General features: G+C 40.1%; 1 protein-coding gene across 4 annotated transcripts in view; it reads left to right on the forward strand.

Moving 5' to 3' along the window:
- APP (amyloid beta precursor protein) overlaps window positions 1–22604 on the forward strand; it is a 303941-nt gene that overhangs the window by 162255 nt on the left and 119082 nt on the right. For 2 of the 4 annotated variants that reach the window (XM_074971197.1, XM_074971202.1), the window contains exons 6-7: window positions 4138–4340; window positions 16607–16774. In XM_074971197.1, coding sequence (XP_074827298.1) covers window positions 4138–4340; window positions 16607–16774 — 371 coding nt within the window. The remainder of the gene's footprint in view (window positions 1–4137; window positions 4341–16606; window positions 16775–22604) is intronic. The other 2 variants (XM_074971220.1, XM_074971211.1) reach the window with 1 other exon arrangement.

The raw sequence follows: 22604 nt of genomic DNA on the forward strand, positions 1-22604 counted from the left end.
TTTTGATGGTAAGTGAAGCTTTTCTTAAAATTTACCACCACTGTACCATCACCAGGGGCCAGCAAGGGAGAGCTCTGTTGTAGACAAAGCACTGATGGCTACCTGCATTCTTACCCCTGTGCCTTTTCAATTTCCCTTGAGCAGGGTTAGATCACATGGTAGTAGAAATACCAGTGGCTAGCACTCCCACTATTGGCTGCCCTTAGCAGAGCTGCATTGATGCTGATGAAATTGTGGGAAACTTAAGTAAAAGCTCTGTGTAGATGCAGACTGTAACTCTCCCATTATATACGTTAATTGAAGAGGATGGTTCTGTTGATGTGGTATGAGTCAGAACTAATGACGTTAGATTAGCACCCTGTTGTACAGCACTGAAACCCCCCCCCCCCCAAAATAAAAAAAAAAAAGAAGTTAACTACCCCTTTTTATGGTGGTAGAAAACAAATTAAAAAGCCGTCCTGGGAAAAAAAGGAATTACACTGGCAATTCTGTTCTTTATTCACTCTAGTGCATTATGAGAAATGCATACTTATGGCAGCATAATACTGAAGTACAGATAATGCAAAAGGTGATCACATAATACATTAGACAGGGGAGGGGGATTCATAATTCAGTTGACCTTAAAACACTGCAGTGTCAAGGGTGATATAGTTTGCTTTTCCCATTGACTTAAGTGGGATTTGAATCAGTCCATCACTTCAACATATAAATTCTCAAAATTTCAGTCCTGCTTGGAAACATGACACTTAATCCTTTGAGGACTTGGACAAGTATCAGAGTAAAAGAACTGCTTTCAGATACAAGCAATATAAAAAGACACTTGCAAATTTAATTTTGCTAAAAAGTTACTCCTAGCAAGTAGGAGAGACAGAGGTATATGACTGAAAATGTTGTTGTATCCATAGTCAATAAAATACCAAATTGGGGCTACTAATGCGTCTTGAGGGTTGTGGCAAAACCACTTATCTTCCTACTTGTGGTTCATCATTCTGTCACAATAGCCATCCTTTATAACTTTATAATTGCACCCATTATTGGTTTTGTTCTAGGCAGCACAACTAGCAACGTCTGTAGTTAAGGTTCCGCAACACTGTTGATTTATAAAACTGTTTTCAGTTGCTTATAACTTAATAGAAGCTCTACTCATTTAGGCTGAAATTTTCCATACTTGGTGTCTGCTCCAGGCTGAACTTTTTGGAAAACTTCAGCAAAAACAGTTCAGCTATTTTGCAGAATAGGTTTAGAGGAAAATGTGCTTTCCCCATGTTAAAAATTCTTACAACTATTTGGCTGAAAAGCTCCAGTGCTTCTGTGCTTGGGAGCAGACACATGGACTGTGGCCGGCAGGCTACCCTGCGGCTAGGGATGTGCCTTTGACACGAAAAACTGCCCAGATTTGGCCAATTTACAACACTTTGGAAAATCTCAATTCACGCTTGCTCAGTAAAGACTTGTTAGAATTTGGCAGCTAAATTCTCAGAGGAATCTGTCCACAATGAGCATCCTTCAGCCCAGAGATGAGGAGGCTGAGCAGGACTTTTCATGCAATTGCTGCTACAGGCCCTGTGACACCAGGCACCAGAACACAAAATAAAGAGATATTATCTTCTGTGCTCTCAACGGACCCCTTGCTTGCACCTGGGCAGCCAAGAGGAGGAGGAAGTAGCCTTACTGAAATGCAGAGGGAGAGGGCTTGTACAGTAGGCTGGGACAAAAGGCCACTGGAATAGGAAAAGGACAAGTAGGTAACAACTTTAAAATGAATTAAAACTCTTCCTAGAAATCATTAACGGGCAATTGGGATGGGGAGCCAAGGGGGGCTGATGGAAAACTGGAACCAGAGGATGTGGGGAGACTGGAACTGGGACAAAGCCAGGCTGAATAAGCCCAGAAGCAGAAGGGATCAGGCTTGTGGGGGAGTGGGAGATGGGCAGAAAGGTTTGAAACCAGCAGAGAAGACTTAGGACCTGGAACAGAATCAAGGTTCTTGAGTCTCAACATTCCTCTGCTGCTAGCAAATAGCTGTGAAACCCACTGGCAAAATATGTGCCACATCTCCCTCTAGTGGCTGGCTGTCCTATCGCTTTCAGTTATTGTGTTAGCTCCAGTGACAGAGGCCTGTGTTGTGAACCTAAACTTTCTGATCCTTCCAATGTGGGAGTTGATGCTGTTTCCACGTGATGGGCTTTCTGGTTTTTTTTAGTTTGTTTCTTTAAAAACTCAGGAAATTACATGCAAAATATTACATTCAAAGAATGTTGAAGTTGCAAAGCAAACACCCAAAGGCTAGAAAATGCCAGACAGTTGCCTATGTGTATGCATTATGATATAGTCCTTAGCTGCATGATCAAATAATTTTCCACAAGATCCCTGCCTCATTTGCTTCAAAATTTGGAATGTGTTTAGTGAATAAGGTCGGGGGGGCGGGGTAGGGGGAAGAAGAGAAGTGTTGCAAGAAGAGTGAAGGGATGTTCTCAAGGTTTAGGCAACTGAATGTCACCCAGGAGGATTGGATTCCATCCCTGTCTCTGGCACTGAGACCCTGTGTGATGCTGGGCAAGTCACCTAAACCAAACTTTTCGCAGGTGGCCACTAATCAATTAGTTATCTTTTTTTGCGTGCACAATTTGAGACACCTAGGGTTTGATTTGAAGAGTTGAGCACTCTCAACTGCAACTAAAGTCATTGGGAGATGTGATCTGAACAAATAAAGTGTTATAAAATGCTACGTTCTCTGAAAACTCATCATAAGCTTCTAAAACCGAGCACCCAAAATTAATGGACACTCTTTATATTGTGTGTCTGCCTTTTCTACGGGTTCACATATCAGATTTGTTTAGAATTCTACACTAAAAAACACGATTGAGTTTTAGGGACTGCAAATATAACAACACAATGTGCATTCACATGGCAAAATGAATTGGTCTTATATAGCTAAACACAGCTGGATCTTGGATGTGTACAAGTAAATTGTTTCTATAGTGCTTTTCCCTGCGCCTTCTTAAATTGGCTTTCCTTTGTTCCATTACTGTTTGTTTCTTCAGAACCCTACAATCAGAAACCATAGAAGCCTTACTTTCAGCATTCTTAGGGAAAATGTCAGTGGGTTTCCAAGACTAGGGGTCTCTCAACCTGGATGTCACAAACAGGTGACAGAGGGTCAAGACCACCCTGCTCTTCCTGTGTTGCTACATGGGTGGGTTGTCCCAGTGTGGGAAGAAGGTCACAGTATGTAATAGGTGAGACCCATTACCCAAGACACACTACAACATTGCAAACGCCTTAGCTTGCCTTGTGCTTAAACAAGAGGGTCTACTGTGGTTGTGATTCACACACACTTGTTTGTCTCACCTGAGTACCAAAGTGAATTAAGCTAAACTGAATAAAGGCCACTTTTATTCCGAATAACATCATCCACACTAGGATTTAATGGTATATAATTAATCCACTTCAAATTCACACCTTTTTTCAATTTGGATTAATTTTCCAGGATGCTCCTGTGTAGACAAAGCCCTTAGTTCCAATGGCTTATGATTTTGTCCCATATCTTCATATGTGTTTGAACAGTGCCTAGCACATAATGGGAGCTACCAGGATACAAATAATAATAGTATGTGAGTTTGAGTAAGTTGATTATTATCAGTCATTGATGTCATTTTCTGATAATAATAATAATTACTTATTATGATCTGGGGTGTGTAAGTGTTTAAGAAAATATCACTTAGTGCTGAAAGCATATGGCCATCAGCTTCATTCATCTGTTTGAACCCACCTCAGTCGTTTTACAGAATTCTAGTGCAGCATAAGACATGCACACCCAAAGCATTAATCAGTTGGCACAATCTGGTATGATTAATACAGGGCCTTTCCCCTTTCAGTGCATGGAGAGGGGCTTCATACTGGTGGCATCCTGCTATGCTAGCAGCAGAACATAATCCATATTTATCTCTTGTTACTGTTTCATTTTCAGTATATGCATTAAATCTCACTGCATTGCTCTCCAGAGTGCCAGGTTCTTACTTTTTGAGAGGGGGCTTCCTTGTCACACTTCCACGAGGTTCTGAATAAGCTGTCGTCTGATTTCTCATCTAGTAGGTGTTCCATTGCTGACTCTACAAAATCCATTGATTCTTTCAGTGATGACAAGGTGGTAGAAGAGCAGCCAGAGGAAGAGGAGGAAGTAACAGACGCTGAGGACGAAGATGTCGATGATGATGACGATGATGGTGATGAGATTGAAGAAGAGGCAGAGGAACAGTATGAAGAGGCCACGGAAAGAACTACCAGCATTGCTACCACAACCACCACTACTACCGAATCGGTAGAAGAGGTTGTTAGAGGTAAATTAATGTTTGTTTAGTTTGGGGTCTGCGGAATTGATCTTACTGGTGTGTATTTGCCCTTTACTACTAAAAATGTTCCAAACAGCAAAATATCCTAAGTTGCTACATCATTATGCTTTGTCTTTATATGATTTGCAAGTTTTTTTCCCTTTTGTATATAATCTTAGGATACATGGATAGTGATTGCCACATATTTCATTGAGATTATTTTCACAAACGGCATAGTAAACTACATGAGAAGAAACAGTGTTGTATGCTGGTAAAACAATTAGTGTGAAAGAAAAGAGAATGTTGATATCAAGTGGAAAACGTGTGTTAGAAAGCACTGTTAGGTAGGACATTGTCTTACATTAACATTTTCTGGTTAGCTATTTTATTCAGATTCTTGGATTTTTTATACCCAGCATTTCTCAGTAGTAAGCAAATAATGAAATTTTAAAAATCCTATAGTTGACCTAGTGTATGGGTTACAGATTAAAAATAATTATAAACAAAATTATAATATGGTTGTTGTCTATGGGGGAAAAAAGAAACAAATAACATAAATGGGGTAAAATAGATTTTAAAATATGCTCCATTTGTATACGCTTTTATATGGTGTCATTAAAGCAATTTAATTTTTTTAATAAAAATTTGAATATTAGCCTACCCATAGACAATTTGACAATCCAAATCATGGTAGAATTTTTTTTCTGTTCCTCTTCTCTTGTACAATTTATTCTTTAAAGGAGCTCTTCCTAGATTTCTATATGATTTGGAACTATTCTATATGATGTAATATTTATATAATGCAGGTATTGGTTTTCTATATTATTCGTCCTCCCGGTAGCATTGTACTTATCAAATGTCTTTATAATGTTCTTCTACCTCCTAAGAAATGAGACAGAGGTAAAAGCCAGGACAAAACATAAAATGAGCTTAGTTCCTAGGACTTAAAATGAAAGGAGTTTCAACTTAAAACATTCAGAGACACAATGACCATGAAATGGCTGTAGTGGAACTAACACGGACATTTCAGTCCTGGTTCCCTTAGTCCATACCTGCTGCTATTGGAATTGAGGGACACAGACCCTTGCAACTTAAAAATGTACACAAACCCACACAGACCTTCCTATCCTTCCCTGTGGCAGGGTTGTTCTGCCCTGTTGGCTGATGTTTATGTTGTTTGGTGGTAGGGAGGACAGCACAGGATCGATCTTAGCTATGATTTTAATTCCATGATGAAATACGTATATAATTGAATGGAATTAAGTAGCTAACCTGGAAAGTGTACTCTTCCTTTATTAACATTTCTTGTCCTTCCTTATTTTTTTCTCCCTGTTTCAGGTGAGTGCTATGATCAAATGAATTGATGTTTGAGTAAAATTGATTTGCAAGGGCTTCCTTCTTAGGCAGAAAAAGCTCTTTTTATACAAACTCTGTCTCTTGAGTCTTCGATTCAGTCACTGGAGAACCAGTAAAAAAAGAAAGGAGTACTTGTGGCACTTTAAAGACTAACAAATTTATTCGTTTGCTGTAGCTCATGGAAGCTTATGCTCAAATATATTTGTTAGTCTCTAAGGTGCCACAAGTACTCCTTTTCTTTTTTGGCGGATACAGACTAACACAGCTGCTACTCTGAAACCTGTCATTATGGAGAACCAGTGCGAGATTAATGTAAAAATCCCAGTTTAAATCTTTAAACTGCTTAACTGTATTTCCATATGTGAGCTCTTACTGCCCAGGGATGAAACACCCTATCCTCACTGGTAAATGAATATTAAAAGAGATACACTTCACTTTAATGGGATTTGGGATGAGTGGAAATGAGAACAAATTAGGTACAGTATGTCTTTTACCAAAGCTGAAATTTCAAAGAGGTTAAGATGTTTAGTCTTCAGGCAACTAGGATGTTTAATGTGAAAGTAAACTACAAAAAAGGTGAAGCAACACATTGAATTTATATAAAAATAGACTGCAACATATAAACATTGACATTTAATGATGCTGGTTTTAAGAGCCTAAAGATAATTGTCTTTAGTTTTTGCATGTAAAATTGGTAAAATGCATGCGTCATGAAGGCAAGATTTTGGCTGCAGACAAGTCTAGTGTAATCAGCTCAATGCCAGATTCCCTGTGCAGCAATCCTGAGGCACCTCAGCCCATCTGACCTTCAGCATCTTCATCTCTCCTTAAGTATGAGGCCTCTCTTGATTGGACTGTTACTTATATGGTGTTGGTGCTGTAGATGGCTACCCCTGGTTATTTTGTTGAGATGACTAAACTTTCATTATCGAATTGTGCCACAGCAGCTTCTGCAGCTCTGATGACAGAGTTGTCCTCCTGGGGCAAAATGCTAAGAGACTGGTCCGCAGACCAATAACTGGTGGTCTGCAGAGAACTGGCTTTTGTCATGGTATAGGTTCATCTCCTTGTTCCCAGTGGCAAAATGCATTGAAAGAAGCTAAAAATACATTAGGAAATTAAGCAGTTACTGTAAGATGTTGACGGTTGGCACAGGGATGTTATGCTGTCACACATGGGAGGAGAGTTGATCTACATGATTGCAAATAGGTGAGGGTGTGTGAGACTTTCTCTATTAAGATGTGGTTCACGCTATGGAAGACGTTTGAGAACCTTGTAGATAGGGCTTCTTTGCCATGGGTGGCTGACTAGCTTTAACCCATTTGGATTACAAGTAAAACTAAGGTCACTTTTCCAAAGGGTTAGGGCAATGAAGTTTATACCATGTATTTACTCCTGGGAGAAATCTGCACCAAAAAATTCTGTGCCAAATAATAAAAAACTGTGCACACAATATTTTAATATTCTGCATATCTTATTTGTCAAAATAACACAATATAACAACACCAGTTTCAGGGTTTTTTGGTAATTTATTTCAAAATACCGGTCAGTAAGTATGTCTGTAACAATACAAGGCGGGCTGGAAAACAGCTTCTGCCCCCTCCCTATATGCAGCTGGCTGCTCAAGCTCTGAGCCGGCTTCCCTGTTTCTGGTGCCATAGCAGCCCTGGTGGGCGAAAGGTGTAATTGCAGCACCTCCCTGGCAGAATGTAGTATTCTGCGGGGTGGGAGTGGGGGGATCTGCAGGGGACATGAATTCTGCACGTATGCCATGGTGCAGAATTTCCACAGGAGTAAATACTCTTCCTCCTGATTGCACATACAATTTCTTCCTTATACTTGCTGGAGGCATAATCGTTACTAGATCCATGAGCATTAAAGAATGTGGTCAGAAGTTCTTCATGTTTTATAGGAGTTATCTTTCGTATGTGAAATCAGTGGAAGCTTGTTTTCTTCTCAAACCATAAATTAAGCTCTTCTGATAATGGGTGATGCGAAGCCCAACCAAGTAAATGGACTGACTCCCATTGGATCAAACCCTAAATAAATAAAGCATGTACGGAAACTCAAGCTATATGATGGAAGACATTCATGCTGTCGGCTGTAGTTTCAACATGTCATGCTGTTTCTTATTCCTAAACATGTTTTAACTAGTAGTGACGAAAATACCCATAGCGAAACAGCTCACAACTATATTTCCAACAATCAGGAGCAGAACAATTTTAGTCTTTTCTGGAAAATGCCAGATAGCATGAAAGTTCTCTTGAGCCAATAGCTCATCGAGCTGACACAGTCAAGGCACGTCAGTTTCCTAGCCAGCAGTACACAAGGGAGTGATGTGGCCAGCATGATGTCTGCCGGCCTATGTCTGCCCTAACGCAATGGATCAGGTACCCATTTTGCATCTGGGTGAACTAGAAGTGGCCTTTCAGGGAGACATTGAGTAAGAATCAAACCCACGGCCATCAGGATTGTCATCAGGTGCCTAAACCACTCAGCCACTGCACCTTGACAGATGGCAACCTGTTATTTCATGTCCTGTGGCAAACATGTTTTTTAAAGCTGTTGTGTTTTTTAGCCGTTTTTTCTTTATTAAAGAGACTATAGAAAGGATGGATTTGGTGAATTCCTTTCCATTATCCTAGCACAATACTTAGCAATATGCGCATGCCTTTGTCTGACAAGGGCATTTATGCTGTAGGTTTTCAGATAGATTGAACACAGGAATCAGGAGTCCAGGATTCTGTATATCTGTGTGCCAATAACTGGTTATCAGCTTGTAAGTCTGACCGAGGAAGCTGTGTACCTTGACTGGTGGGCTTGAGGTCACGGGCTCTAGGGAACCCAGAAGCCAGCCCTTCTCAGTTCTATATTACCCACCCCCATCTGTTGGGAGATGTTATCCCCGAATTTGTATTCTTAAAGCCATGTGACTGATTTGTGCAGGAGTGCAGGCACTTCACCCAACCTACATACCAAACAAGGGAAGTCACTTTGAAGACCAGTCATAACTAGCAGATCAGCTCTGGTTCGGCTGAGATCACTGCCTTATTGTTGTTTCAGAACCAGAAAATGATACCGAGATATTGAGATCCCAGAGAGTTTTTGCTAGGATTAACTGAATCATGGCGAAACTCTGTTCTCCCATGCTGTGTAATTGTTTGTGATTCCATTTCTGTTCTTCAGCATGGTTGTTGGTAAGCAGCATTGTTCCTCTCTTAGCTTACATCAAAGAAAAAGCAATTAGATCTTGTTTTTAGTTTAATGCTTCCTGTCAGCATATCGATTAATTAGACCTTATTTAAAGACAAGCAGCAGGACCAACGCAGCAACCTGTTGAACATTTGGCAGCTTGCACACATACCATTCAGCAGATGTGGGAGATTCAGGAAAGGCTTGACCACCTGGTTTCCATAGTCGTGCCAGTTAGCAATGATTTCACCATCCCTAATTCAAACAGATTTGTTTAAATATTTAGGAAAGAATTGAAGTGGTGCTGCTTGATGTGGCATTTTGAATGTGTTTGTAACCTGCAGTTGCACATGGGAATCTCTGAGCCAGCTTTCTAGCAAAAGAGAAGTGACATGAATTAGGGATGGCAGATGTTAGCCTTATTGCTCTACTGTATCTTGTTTGCTATTCCCTGAAACATTTCATAGATTCTTTAAATCCATTCAGTGACAGTTACTACCTATTACAAGGCAAGTTATTTAGCTTATTACAGGGAAGTGCTGGTGCTATCTATTGCAGGCTTTGATATAGTATTGGAGTATTAATGCCTTGTTCAAAATCAGTTCTGCTTTAGCCGACACTGACTTAATTGCTTTTCCTCCTTTTCTTCTGTGAAAGGTTATTACCTTGGTTTAAGCATCAGAACGTTTTATGTTTTTCTTCACCTAATTTAGGGTGAATTTGATTGGTTGCCTGATTGGGTAAAAGAGTTTGAAAAGGGATAATAGATGCTCATATTGCATTTTAAGAAAATACCTAGACATTTGTACAGTAGTATCCAATGTTCTAACTATCTTTCTGTCCATTGACAAAAAGCATGTGTGATTTTTTTTTCCTTACTCTTATGAATGTTAATATGCTCAGTCTAGCCTTGGTTATAGAGAACCATGTATTGGTATATTTTGATTAGTACAACTATGAATTTAATTGGATGTTTTGATTTAAAATTCAGTTGTCCCTCCATAAAAGGACATCTTTAAGTTGTCTTACATCAAATGAAACCTTTTTCACTGTTAACCAGAGCTGCTGAATCATAAAAGAACATGTTTTTTAATTAAAATTCTGGGCCAAGGGCAAACATATTGGAATACTTTATAGAGCAGTTCTGCTGTTTTACATAAGGATGAAAATTTCATTATGATCTGTGCTATACTTACTGAATTCTGTCCTCTGCTCATCTGATTCGCCAACAGAAAATATCATTTTAATGTACTGAAGCTGTAATGATCTAAAGCTTTGGTTTTATTTACTAATCTGTTTAATATTATCCTACATTATCATCATCTGTGGGGATAAGTCTTTCGGATGAGTGAAATGCATTTCTGTGCTAACCTTCTCAATCAATATATCTACTATGTTAGTAAAATCATAGTGTTACGGGAAAGCTTCATCTCTTCTAAAACATACATAAAATATGGAATTTCGTTGATTTAGTCTTACATTCAAGCTGTCTTTTCTTTGCCACTTGACATCTTGGTTCTGAGTGAAGTTATTCTTCACACAAATAAAATGAAAATATGTTTTATACATTTGTTTTACATTGGAATTGGAAGGTTTTGTATTTTAGGCACAGTATACAACTATATTTTATTTATGCCCCGATTATTCCCTGTGAGTAGGCTCCAAGTCAACATTAGAGAGAGAAATTCAATCTTAACTGGCAATTACAATTTTAAGGTATTTAACTGTTTTAAAGAATTGTTCTTTGGCATTGCATTTATAACTAATCATTCAGCTTTTTATTTTTTTTTTTTATTTTTTTTAAACTTTCTCTCTAGAAAGTATCAATGCTGTTGTGTAGCTAATGCATGGGCTTTATTCCCAGAGCTGGTGCCAGCTCCACAGCTGCCTCCTGCTGAATTCCAAAAACCTCTTAGGTAATTAGTTTTTGTCTTCGAATGTTCAAATTAAAATTTGGCTGCTGGTTTCAGGCATATATTCAGAATGATTTTCCACTGATTTCCACAGTGGAAATGAGTTTCTTCTTTAAATATTCCCTTGGGAATAATCCACATAGCAGAACAGTAGCATAGATTTTTGACAAAGGAAAGTGTAAATACAAACAAAATCAACAAAGGAGTAAACTTTATTTAAAACACATTCAAAATGTGTTCTATATCTCTGAAGTAGTTACATACTGGAGAGTAATGCTCCTGATGTATATGTAAGTACATCCATAGAGGTTTACAAATTACCCAAATTAAGGGAATAGCAAAAGTACTGATTGGAACCCTAAATTTTAGTGCCTAATGATGTTGAGCAGACATTTTGATTATGTTACATTTGCTAGGGTGATATGATTCTTTTGCCCACTTTGTTACATTAATCATCTACACTGCATTTTTTTAGTGGAATATAGATTATAAAATATACTTTATTTTACACCTTATAAAAATACAAAAAATTATGGTCCCAGCTCATCAAACCCATGCTTAAGTAAATCCCTACTCACCAAAGTGCTTAAGCATGTGTTTAATTTTAAGCCCATGCTAAAGTGTTTTGCTGAATCTGGGTCTACATGAATACAGCATAAAGGTTGCACAGATAGACTCATAATATTAAACTGCTTGTATTTCAGTGGCTACCTGCAATAACTTGTCTTTATCACACACTGTGGCATATTTTATTGTATACGCTTTCCATTTTATGACATAAATAGTAATATGAAGCTGCACATTCAGAGGATAGTCTTGGAGATAAAGCATAGTATTGGGAATCAGGAGATTTGGGTTTTGTTCCCTTTCTCTGCCAAAGACTTTCTGGGTGTAAGTCACCTAACTTCACTATGAAACTGGGACTTGGCTGCATCATAGGGCTGTTGTTAGGGTGAATTTTACACATTTCTAAAGAAGAGCTTTGGGATTCTCAGATGGAAGGGTGCTGTAGAAGGTCAAAGTGTTGATGTCATAGGAAAAAATATTGGAAAATGCTGGATAATGACAATAGAGCAAAGTTATGGAATCTTGACTTTTGCTTTTCCTGATTGTTGATTAATTTAACTGTATGGATCTTTGAGATTTCCAAAGGCACTAAGTGGAGTTAGAAGCTTAGCTCCCCTGGAAGCCAGTTGGTTGTCTAATTCCCATTTTTGTCTTTGAAAATATCCACTGTATTTCTTTAGATTTCATTTCCTAGATTTTTTTAAGAGTGAAACAGACTACACTTCAGTGTGCTCAGATCCTGTTAAGTCATCTTTAAAATGTTTAAGGTGGAATAGGTCCTTAAGGTGACAAAATAAGAACTGGTCAGAAAAGTGAATGTTTTCCTATGAGAAATTTCATTTGAAATTTTTCAGTTGAAACATTTTGGTTTTCCCACAAAAAGTTTCTAACCAATTTGAAAAAAGAAAACCGGAAACAGTTGTTTCAAATTAACATTTTGAAATGAAGCAAAAATGTTCATTTTATTTCAACTTAAAATTTCTGTAAAGTGAGCAAAATCATACTTATTTCCTTTGTAATAAAGCTAGGTATTACTATTAACTGTTAAGTGCTAGGTATTATTTTGTGTCAGTTTTTCAGTTTCAAAAAACAAAAATGAAACAACATTTTAAGTTGAAATGCAACAAAAAAATTTCATTTCAAAATGTCAATTCAAATGGTCAAAACAGAAATTGTCATTTCCTGTGGGAAAATTGTAATTTTGAAACATTTTTCATCAGAAAATGTAATATGAAAATGTTTTCATATGAAAAGCAGAGAGATAATTTTATCTTTAAGCATGCAAACTTTTCCTGCAAAAGTTACAACTACCTCTATTAATGACACATTGATCAATGAGCACTTGTGAAATAGCTTGGTGTAAGCATCTGTAAATCCCAAAGTCCAAATGTTTGAAAAGTGTATGCTTCTAAATTTGACCACTCAAAATGTATTACTGTGCCTGTTCAGTAGCTGCTTTTCAATCAATAACTTCATTATCTAGTCATTTAAAAAACTGATATGGAGATATCCCTTCGTGAGAGAGATATTTACTGGCTATATTAAAAGTTCAGCTGTTTTTTAGTTACTTGTGTGGAAAAAGTATGGCAATTTTGTCAAATAGGAAACAAAAATCATTTCTGCCCATTAGAACTCAAAAATTTGAGCTGTAAACATTTAGCATAAATTTTCTGGACAGGCTAGCAACCGGAAACCCTCATTTCTGGGCAAGGACAATGCACTGGAAATCTTGAGTACTAAAAGTGGATTGTTAGAGAAAGTCTGAGCATGTGAAAACAGCAGGTTAGAACTTGAACTGTTCAGAAATCTCAGCTATAACAAGCACTACAGAAAAGCTCGCTCTCTTTTTAATTTGCCTTGCTTTCTTGCAACCAAAGGCAAAGAATTGCTTCAGTTCTTAATCAGTTCTCAGAAACAAGATTAAAAAATGAAAGTTAACATTTTGCCACAGTGTAATTTAATTTTTCTAGTTATCACGGAGAATTTGTTCCCAGTGTGGCCTTACTAGTGAGTCTTTTATATTTTTGGGGAAAAAATTAAATGCAAAGAATGTTTTTAGTTCTAAATGACATGATTGTGCAATATGTACTCTCTGCTGCTAACTGTAAGTGTATCATCCCGCTCAGATAATGGGCTAAATCTTCACTAGCCCTATGCATCCATGCAAAAGACTTAGGTTGTAAGGCACCACCTGTCTGTCTTACAAGAGTTATGTGTACCATGGGTTTCAGCGAGGGAGGGAAAGCTACTCTTCTTCCATCCCAGTACAGATGACAAGCAGAGGGGAGACCAGGAGGGATATTGACTCTGAATTACAGTCTGCTGCCTTGATCGGGGCTAGTCATAAAGTGACGATCTAGCCCCATGTTTGTATCCTGCATTGTTGTTAATCTCTAGGTGTTCAATTCTCCTCTCATCCCCACACAGCAGATCTATGTTTTGATATTCCAGTCTCCTGGCAATGAAACACCATCCATACAAGGTGTCAAGACCTATGATGTAGATCTGAGAGGGGGATTTTGCCCTGTGGTAGCACCGGCTTCCCCCTTGGGAGGGAAAAGGAAGGCATGTCTCTAGCCCTGCATTAAGTTCAAGGAGGGAGTCTGATTTAATTTCATGATTGAATAGTTACTCTTTAAAGGGCTATATTTTCCATTTTCATGCAAACAGATTGTAGTAGTTCTACTGCAAGGGTCATATAAAACTCAATGGCATTTTTCTAACTGCCAGTCAAATGAATTCTTAATATGTATAAATGTCTGTAGTGCCCCAAGAGTTGATTCCTGATTATCATTGCCATTATTTCACTGATGGGTTATCTTCATTATTTTTCACATTATGTAGGTAGCAAAAATATACAGGGTACTAAAAGTCATTGCTTTATTGTTCCTATGTGTGAGTCATGTAGGGATTGTCCCCACTTACTGGTGAGGACAGGTCTACACTATGGGGCTAAGTTGACCTAAGTTACACAACTCCAGCTACATGAATAGTGTAGCTGGAGTCGACATACCTTAGGTCGACTTACTGTGGTATCTATACCACACTTGGTCGACGGGAGGTCGATCGGCTGTCGATTTAGTGGGTCTTCACTAGACCCACTAAATTGAGTCCCGGTGGATCGATCGCCATGAGTCAATCCACCAGTAAGTGGAGTCAAGCCCAGAGATTAAAAAGGAAATACCAAAGTGAGTCTTTGGAACTTTCACATACTGATAAGAGTGTGTGAAATATAAAATGATAAAATAACTTACACTTCATAACAAGATTTAGATGTATCAAGGGAATCCTGGAAGGCATTTACTTCTTTATATATTGAAGTTGACCGACAGTTGTATTAACTGAATTATTGTTTAAAAGACCAACAAATGTAAGGCCCTTTGTTCTTGAAATTTGGTATTCTTTCAGCAAAACTGTTCTTGATTATACCTGTCTCTTTAATGTCAATCACTCTACCAGTGATTAATTTTTAAAATGAAATTTGTGGGGTTCCTCCATATATTCAAAATCAGGGAAAGTTACTCTGTGTGTAGACTATATAACTATGTTGTGTAAAAATCAAGCAAGAGTAACTGGTATGGAAAACACTGTGTACTATTAATCATACCTGTCCTGTTTTTAAAAGTAAGACGCTAACTCTCCCCTACCATAGCTTATTTCATTCATTTCTACAAACTAAATAGTGTAAGTGCCTAATACACTGTTGATGTGTCTGTGTAAAGCTTTCTGTTGGATCAATCATAAATGCTTTACAGTAAATTATTATTGATATAAATATACATGTGTGTTGATTACTTACAGAAATTTGATATAAAATGCACGCTGCAGAAAGGAGGTGGGAAGGGTTATATGCTAAACAGAGATAAACCAAACAGCCTAGAAGAAAAGAGGCTGTGAAGCAGCCAATGAGACTCTCCAAATCTGGGCTAATGCCAGTGAGAGCCTCTCAGGGGTGATGAGTGTGGGGAGATTTCGATTGCTACATACACTAGCAGGTGTTGAGGTGACCAAGGGGAAGACCCCATTTCAGTAGTAAAGAGTCAGCCTTCCACAAAATTAAGACTTGTAAAGTAATGTCAGAAACAGTCGTAGATGAGTTACCAGTTGTCTGCCATTATTTTGAACCCATGTCTGATGAAAGCATAGCGGGGGCAGTACTGGTATTTATTTTCTACAGTTTTGCAAATGATATACAGCATGCTGAATGTGAACGCTGTTTTTCCTGTTTGGAACATTATTGGTAAAGGGTTATATATGTGTCCAGGTGATGGGCTGAATTCCAATTTAAGGACAGAGTTCCTGCATTCACTTTTTATTCTTTGATCTTAATTTGTACAGCTCAGTTCCCCACAGATTTCCCGTTGAGTTTCAATGCAAATGCAGTGACTGTTCTAGCTCCCAGTGAAAACTGAGAAACACAAATCATGATATATGTTCAAAGCAGATTTCGTACTGTCATACGATATGTTAAGTAAGGAGGAGAATCAGCCCTATTCACAAAGCCGATGCACCATTTAAATCTTATTTTGAGGGCTTTTGTGGATTTAAGTGGTAGACAAGCCTTGCGCTGAGCTTCTACACATGAGGGAGTTTCAACCAAAATGACTGTGTATGTGTATGGAAGGAATTTTATTCCCTGCATCATTTATATAGTCTTTTTACAAGCCATGAAATCTCAGTATTTTAGATGTATTTTTTAATAGTTCGATGTGTAGATGTTTCCTGCTATCAAGAGTTTCTCCAAAGACAATTATTCAAACTTCCTCATGGGCAAAACTCCAATTAAGGGCTTGTCCACACACACAGGTTGTACTGTTTTAACTTTACCAGTATACTTATCGTGATCCAACACCCCTCGTGTGGATACTGGTATAGCGACTCCCATAAGAGTTGGGGAACCATAAGACATCCACGCTTATGTCCACACTAGGGGCTATACCAGTATAACTATTTCAGCAAATAATCATGCCACTAACCAGAATAGATATACAAGTACAAAAATAGTGTGTAGAGCAGGAGGGATTTAGTTGTGTTAATCCAGATGAGAATACATTGTTTTAGAGACTAGATAGTGAGTTAAAGTGTAGTAGTTGAATTGCTTTGTGAAAGATATAGATGCTTCCTTGATGCATCCATTTTGTAGCTAAAATGCAAGAGTTAGAACATGTAAGTAAACTTGTGTAGATGAAAAGAAAGACACTACCATTTTCATGCTAAATGTAGTTCCTCCACATCTCCTATAATTAGAGGTGTGCTCTGAACAAGCTGAGACTGGTCCTTGCCGAGCAATGATCTCCCGCTGGTACTTTGATGTGACTGAAGGAAAGTGTGCACCATTCTTTTACGGCGGATGTGGTGGGAACCGAAACAACTTTGACTCTGAGGAATACTGCATGGCAGTCTGTGGCAGCGTCAGTAAGTGGACCTCTCAAGCCTGTAGCAGTCTTTCTCTCTCTTGCCACTGACTCTGCTGTTTGTAACCGATCTTTTTTTCTGATTCTTGGGATGGGCCTGTGCTACCACTAACCATATTTCTGTCAAGATGTTATAATTGCCCGTGTTCTGTAGAGTGTGTTCACTCATTAATATCTGTCTTTCTAATCCAGCATGACAGTGAGTGGATGACTTCTTTAATCTATGTTATAGATGCAAGAGTCTTGCAACTAGGGAACGAACATTTTGTCCTCTAACATTTCTATCAACAAGGCAGTTAACAGCTACGGTGTCTCATACAGGTCTTTCTGTAAAAGTGTATTTACATTTCTGTGTCTCTGTGTTTGTCTTCATGCATGTATTATGCATGTGCAAAAAAACCCTCAAAACCAAATTTATACCCATTTGTTAGTGAAGCTTTAAGTGAGTTAAAATAGTTTTAGAATCTCATGAAAATGCTGTTTTATATTGTATTTCCTTATTTGGGTTCCTATTTTTGTCAAAGCAACACAAACACATCAAAATGTCATGATATTTATTTCCACACTTAAATATTAAGCATTCACTTCTTCCTTTTGGAAGCAGGTTGTTAGTGTGTGTGCGTGTGCATGTGTGTAAATAAGTAACTTGGAAATATTTCTTCTTTTAGTGTAAAAAATTTATATTTGCCATTTGAGGTTTAGGTCTTCAAGTGTGGTGATACACGTTAATATGAATTACTTGCTGCCTATTTTATGTTTAATACACCATACGTTTTAATGGTTAACTTTCATGGAGAAGGAATACTCGCTCTTGAGTCTTCAGTTTGTGAAGTGTTGCTGTCCCCCACTGGGGAATACTGAAGCTGATAAATCAAAGATTAAATTTAATCTGGATGTGTTTTGGCTTGTGAGCCTCTTGTACTGTCCCTTCTCCTCTGCGTGGGGGTTGTCCATAAATTATGTAACATATGTTTTGGTAATTTTCAAGGCCCACCCACCCCTTGTAACACTGAAACAAACATCCATAATCAAGAAGTCATTCCCCCAATATGTTCCATAATTTATGAACAGCCCCGTCTGCTTTATTCATAGGAATTATAGCCTCTGTTTACAAATGAAATGTACAAGAATGATTCCAATATCCAGCCTGCTCACAAGAAAAGAGCAGTGCAGCCAGACTAGCAGGAACCCACCATGACTTAATTTTGTAGAACATTTGACAAGCGGTGTCTAGAAAAGCTTTAAATAATACAAAGGTGAGCAAGTGTGTGAGTGAGTTTGGGGGTGGAGAGTAGCATGGGGTGGGGGAATCCTAATGTGTAGGCAAGCAAGAAAAGAGGATTTTGCAGATGAGTTTTTCAAAACATTTGGGGAGTTGGAGAGGGATTCAGATAAAAGCTGCAGAGAACGAGTCCACACTAGCAGTCACAAGATTGTATGGAAGGACATGGAGGAGGCAAGTGCCAGAGAAGTGGGATAGGAGTAGTAGAAAGAGAGAATAATTATGGTGTAAGATGGAACAAGTTCACAGAGTACTCTTCAGAAAGAATTAAAGTGCAGTTTTGAACTGAGTCCTGAACTAAATAAGACCTGAATGGAGTCCTCTGACGACGAGTGATGTGGTTGTAGTTTTGCGTTCGTATGTTCTGTGCTGGTGCCAGGAAAAGCGGGGACTTGGGAAGCCCATGGAGAGTTGATTTATAGCAAAAAAGGTGAAAGTATGGTTGAGAATTTTAGCTAAGTAGAGCTGATGCAATAGCAAACTCAGGTGGTATTGTGTTGGTGATGGGCACATATGTAGATAAAGAATGATGGAAAAGTAAAGTTCAGAATCAAGGATGAGGGATATGATAGAGACAGATAGTAAATTCTTAAGTCCGGAAGTGAGTGAGACAGTAGATGAAATTGTTGACCAGTGGTGGATTAACACACAGACCCTTGCCCAGAGGCCCTGGCCAATTTGGGGCCCCACAGAAAAATGGCGCTCCAAACCCCAGCAGAAGCCACCGGGTTGCAGGAGCGCCGGAAGCTCCCTAGAAGTGGGGAGTGCCCACCGGCACACAAACCATGTCACCTGGCCCCCCGCTCCACCTTGTTCCCCAAGGCCCCCACCCTCATGCTACTACTTCCCCTGAGGCCGCTCTCTCCACTGTCCCCCACCCATCGATTGCCCGTAAGGCAGTGGCCCCCCTGCCCTCTCTCCACTCCAGTGCCCATGGGCTGAAGCCATGAGCCCAGGTGCTTGCTTCCCCTCCCCCGAGCCTCATCTGAAGCCCGGAGCTTTACCCCACGCAGCTGAAGCCCAGAACTGTGGAGTGCAATTCACTTCTTGCTGCCAGGACTGAGTGATCGCTTTCCCTGAGCTCGTTCTGGGCCCTAGCGATAAGCCAATTGCATTGCAGCCACCCTGTCTCTGAGCCCTATGTCTACACTGCTATTTTCCGCTCCACAGCCCAAGGCCTGCGAGCCCCCAGGCAGTTGACCCATGGTCTGAGACTCATTGCCATGTGGGAGTTGGGAGGGAGGAGATTGCACAGTGGGCTTGCTTCTCCCAGCATGAAGGGGACATCATGCAGAGAAGCCACCATGTCAATGGGAGGACAGAGAGAGAGAGAGCAAATCCCCTCTGCCAACGCCATCCAGCTGCCAGGGAAAGGCAGGGACAGAGAAAGCTAATTTGCAGCAAGATGTCTAATTCAGACCATGCCCCTGCCAGAATGTTTCCATGCACAGTGGGATTCAAAGGCTGCAACCTTGTGCCCAATTTAAAGAAGCAGCCCGTGTAACTAGCAGTATCCGCAGCAGCATGTTCTCTTAGTGCTCCTCTCCCGCCACAGGCGAATTTCTTCTTTGGGCTCCAGGAGCACTGGAACCTGTGTAGAAGTGCCCCCGCCACCCCCAACTGGCACCAAACTATGCCCTCCCCTGCTCCTCATCCTTCTCCTTGAGGCCCCGCCCCCTGGCCAGGCCAAAAGCTGGAGCCAGGTCATGGTAAGAGCTGCCCAGGAAGCCTGGGCTGCTGTGGGGTGTCCCAGAGCCTCAACCTGCCCTGGACAGGGGGCCAAGGTGCCCAAGGGCAGCCCCCAGCCCATGTCACTGCTCCCCCCAGAGCCCACCACCAGGGCAGATGGAGGGTCCGGGGCTCCCCACAGTGGCCCAGGTTCCCTGGGCAGCATTTACCACAGCCCAGCTCTGGGCTTCTGACCTGGCCAGGGAGTGGGGCAGGGCCCCGTGGCGAGAGGGTATGTGGGGAGGGTCCAACTGTTCTTTGTGCCCAGGGCTCCAATAAATCTTAATCCTTCTCTGCTGTTGAGTATGCTCCTTTTTCCCTAGAAAAGTATTTCTGACTTTTCAACATTTAGCTTCAGGTAGCAGAGATGGACCCATGGTTTTATTTGATCATGATAGGCATAGAGAGTGGACAGAGGGAGGAGTAATTAAATATGTCAACAGCACGTCCAGTTAAATATCTTCAGTTTAAATGGCAGTGAAGACTGAAAATGAGGCGAACTTGTTCAAGGGAAAGCTGAGAAACTGAGCCTTGTGGGACTCCATAGAGGAAGGGCCTTGTTGCAGAAAAATAACTATAAAAAGTTAGTTTATTGAGGAACCATGACTCACCTGCACAGGTTTTTAGAGATTGCAGGAGCGTTGATTGTCCATAGCTGCACGGATGTGAAGGAAAATGGGTAGCTTTCTCCAACCACTGTCTAAATCTGATATTGCACTCACCACCATGGTATCTGAGTGCCTTTGCCAGGAGAAGTTCATTAATCAGTTTCTTCTGCATAGTTAATGTGCAGCAAAGTGAAATCCAAATTGAAAATGGCTATGAGAATCATGTTGTGGGTTTGTCATTATATGGTCACTCACCAGAGTATTTTGAAACTTGCCTACATTGATCTGTTTTTTTAAAAAAATCACTGTTTGCCTGCATAGTTACTACATAGTGAAATATGAGATTCCACACTTTCTCCCTCTAGTTAGAGTGAAAAATAACATTGGAATCTTTTGGCAAATGCTGAGCTTTTCGTGGTAAACATTGTACATCTGAGCCTTACCGTGAGGACCAGACAGATTTTGTGGGATCAGGAAGATAGTGTTATAACATATGTTGCACTTTAGATGTTTAGAGTGTCATGGTAGGTACCAGTCTTGCAAGCAGGTGGATCTCTGTGTCCAAACCCTTTTGACTGCACTGGGGCTCTGTGCAGGGTCTGCCCATATGGCATAGCTCGCAGAATGGGGCATTAGTTACTTACCTAAAGCTTCTAATTACAATTTTTATTTCTGGTTTGAGCAACATTGTCAATTTGAGTACAGGAAAAGATTCTATTGGTTGAAAGTGAAAATAGTGCAAGTTTGCAGATGACACTAAACTGGGAGAAGTGGTAGATACACTGGAGTGTAGGGATAGGATACAGAGGGACCTAGACAAATTAGAGGATTGGGCCAAAAGAAATCTGATGAGGTTCAACAAGACAAGTGAAGAATCCCATGCACTGCTACAGACTAGGGACCAAATGGCTAGGCAGCAGTTCTGCAGAAAAAGACCTAGGGGTTACAGTGGACGAGAAGCTGGATATGAGTCAACAGTATGCCCTTGTTGCCAGGAAGGCTAATGGCATTTTGGGCTGTATAAGTAGGACCATTGCCAGCAGATCGAGGGACGTGATCGTTCCCCTCTATTCGGCATTGGTGAGGCTTCATCTGGAATACTGTGTCCAGTTTTGGGCCCTACACTACAAGAAGGATGTGGAAAAATTGGAAAGAGTCCAGCGGAGGGCAACAAAAATTATTAGGGGGCTGGAGCGCATGATTTATGAGGAGAGACTGAGGGAACTGGGATTATTTAGTCTGCAGAAGAGAAGAATGAGGGGGGATTTGATAGCTGCTTTCAACTACCTGAAAAGGGTTTCCAAAGAGGATGGATCTAGACTGTTCTCAGTGGTAGCAGATGACAGAACAAGGAGTAATGGTTTCAAGTTGCAGTGGGGGAGGTTTAAGTCGGATATTAGGAAAAACGTTTTCACGAGGAGGGTGCTTAAGCACTGGAATCAGTTACCTAGGGAGGTGGTGGAATCTCCTTCCTTTGAGGTTTTTAAGGTCGGGCTTGAGAAAGCCCTGGCTGGGATGATTTAGTTGGGGATTGGTCCTGCTTTCAGCAGGGGGTTGGACTAGATGACCTCCTGAGGTCCCTTCCAACCCTGATATTCTGTGAAATCAAATCTATACTGTGATATTAAAAATTATTTCTATAATATCCTGAAATGATCATGTATATTTGGGTTGAGTTTGAACATTTAGCAGCCCAAGAAGCATCTATGATTGAAGAGCAAATGTTTGCATATTTGGTCTCTCTTATGAGACCATCTGAAAAAGATGTTAGGATTCAAGCCCAGAGTATTGGTAATGGAATGTGGAGCCTGTCCTCTCTAGGTTACCCGGTAGAATCCAGCACAGGTCAGTCATGGCAGAAAGCTGGCTGGTTGTTACATGACCTAAATGGAATGAGTTGGCTCTAGTTCATTTCCCAGTTAGCAGGTGTCCACATAACAGAACAGCCACCCACACAATTGTTGACAATGTCCATGGTCTTTGAAGGGAGGCCATGGATTAAATGGGGCTGGTGACTACCCTCCACCCTCAAATTTGTCCAGTTAGATCAGGTTTGCGCCTCATTGATGGGAAAGAGAGGAGAAGTTTTTCCTATTACTGTCTGTGCTCTGTCTGTTCTGCTGATAAAAGGCTTGTAGTTCTAGAATGGTCAACCCAACAATTTTTGCACAGTGCTTAAAAAGAGAGAGAGAGCAGAATCGGTGTGGATCTAA

Source organism: Natator depressus, chromosome 1 (assembly GCF_965152275.1).
Source record: "Natator depressus isolate rNatDep1 chromosome 1, rNatDep2.hap1, whole genome shotgun sequence".
Taxonomy (NCBI): Eukaryota; Metazoa; Chordata; order Testudines; family Cheloniidae; genus Natator; species Natator depressus.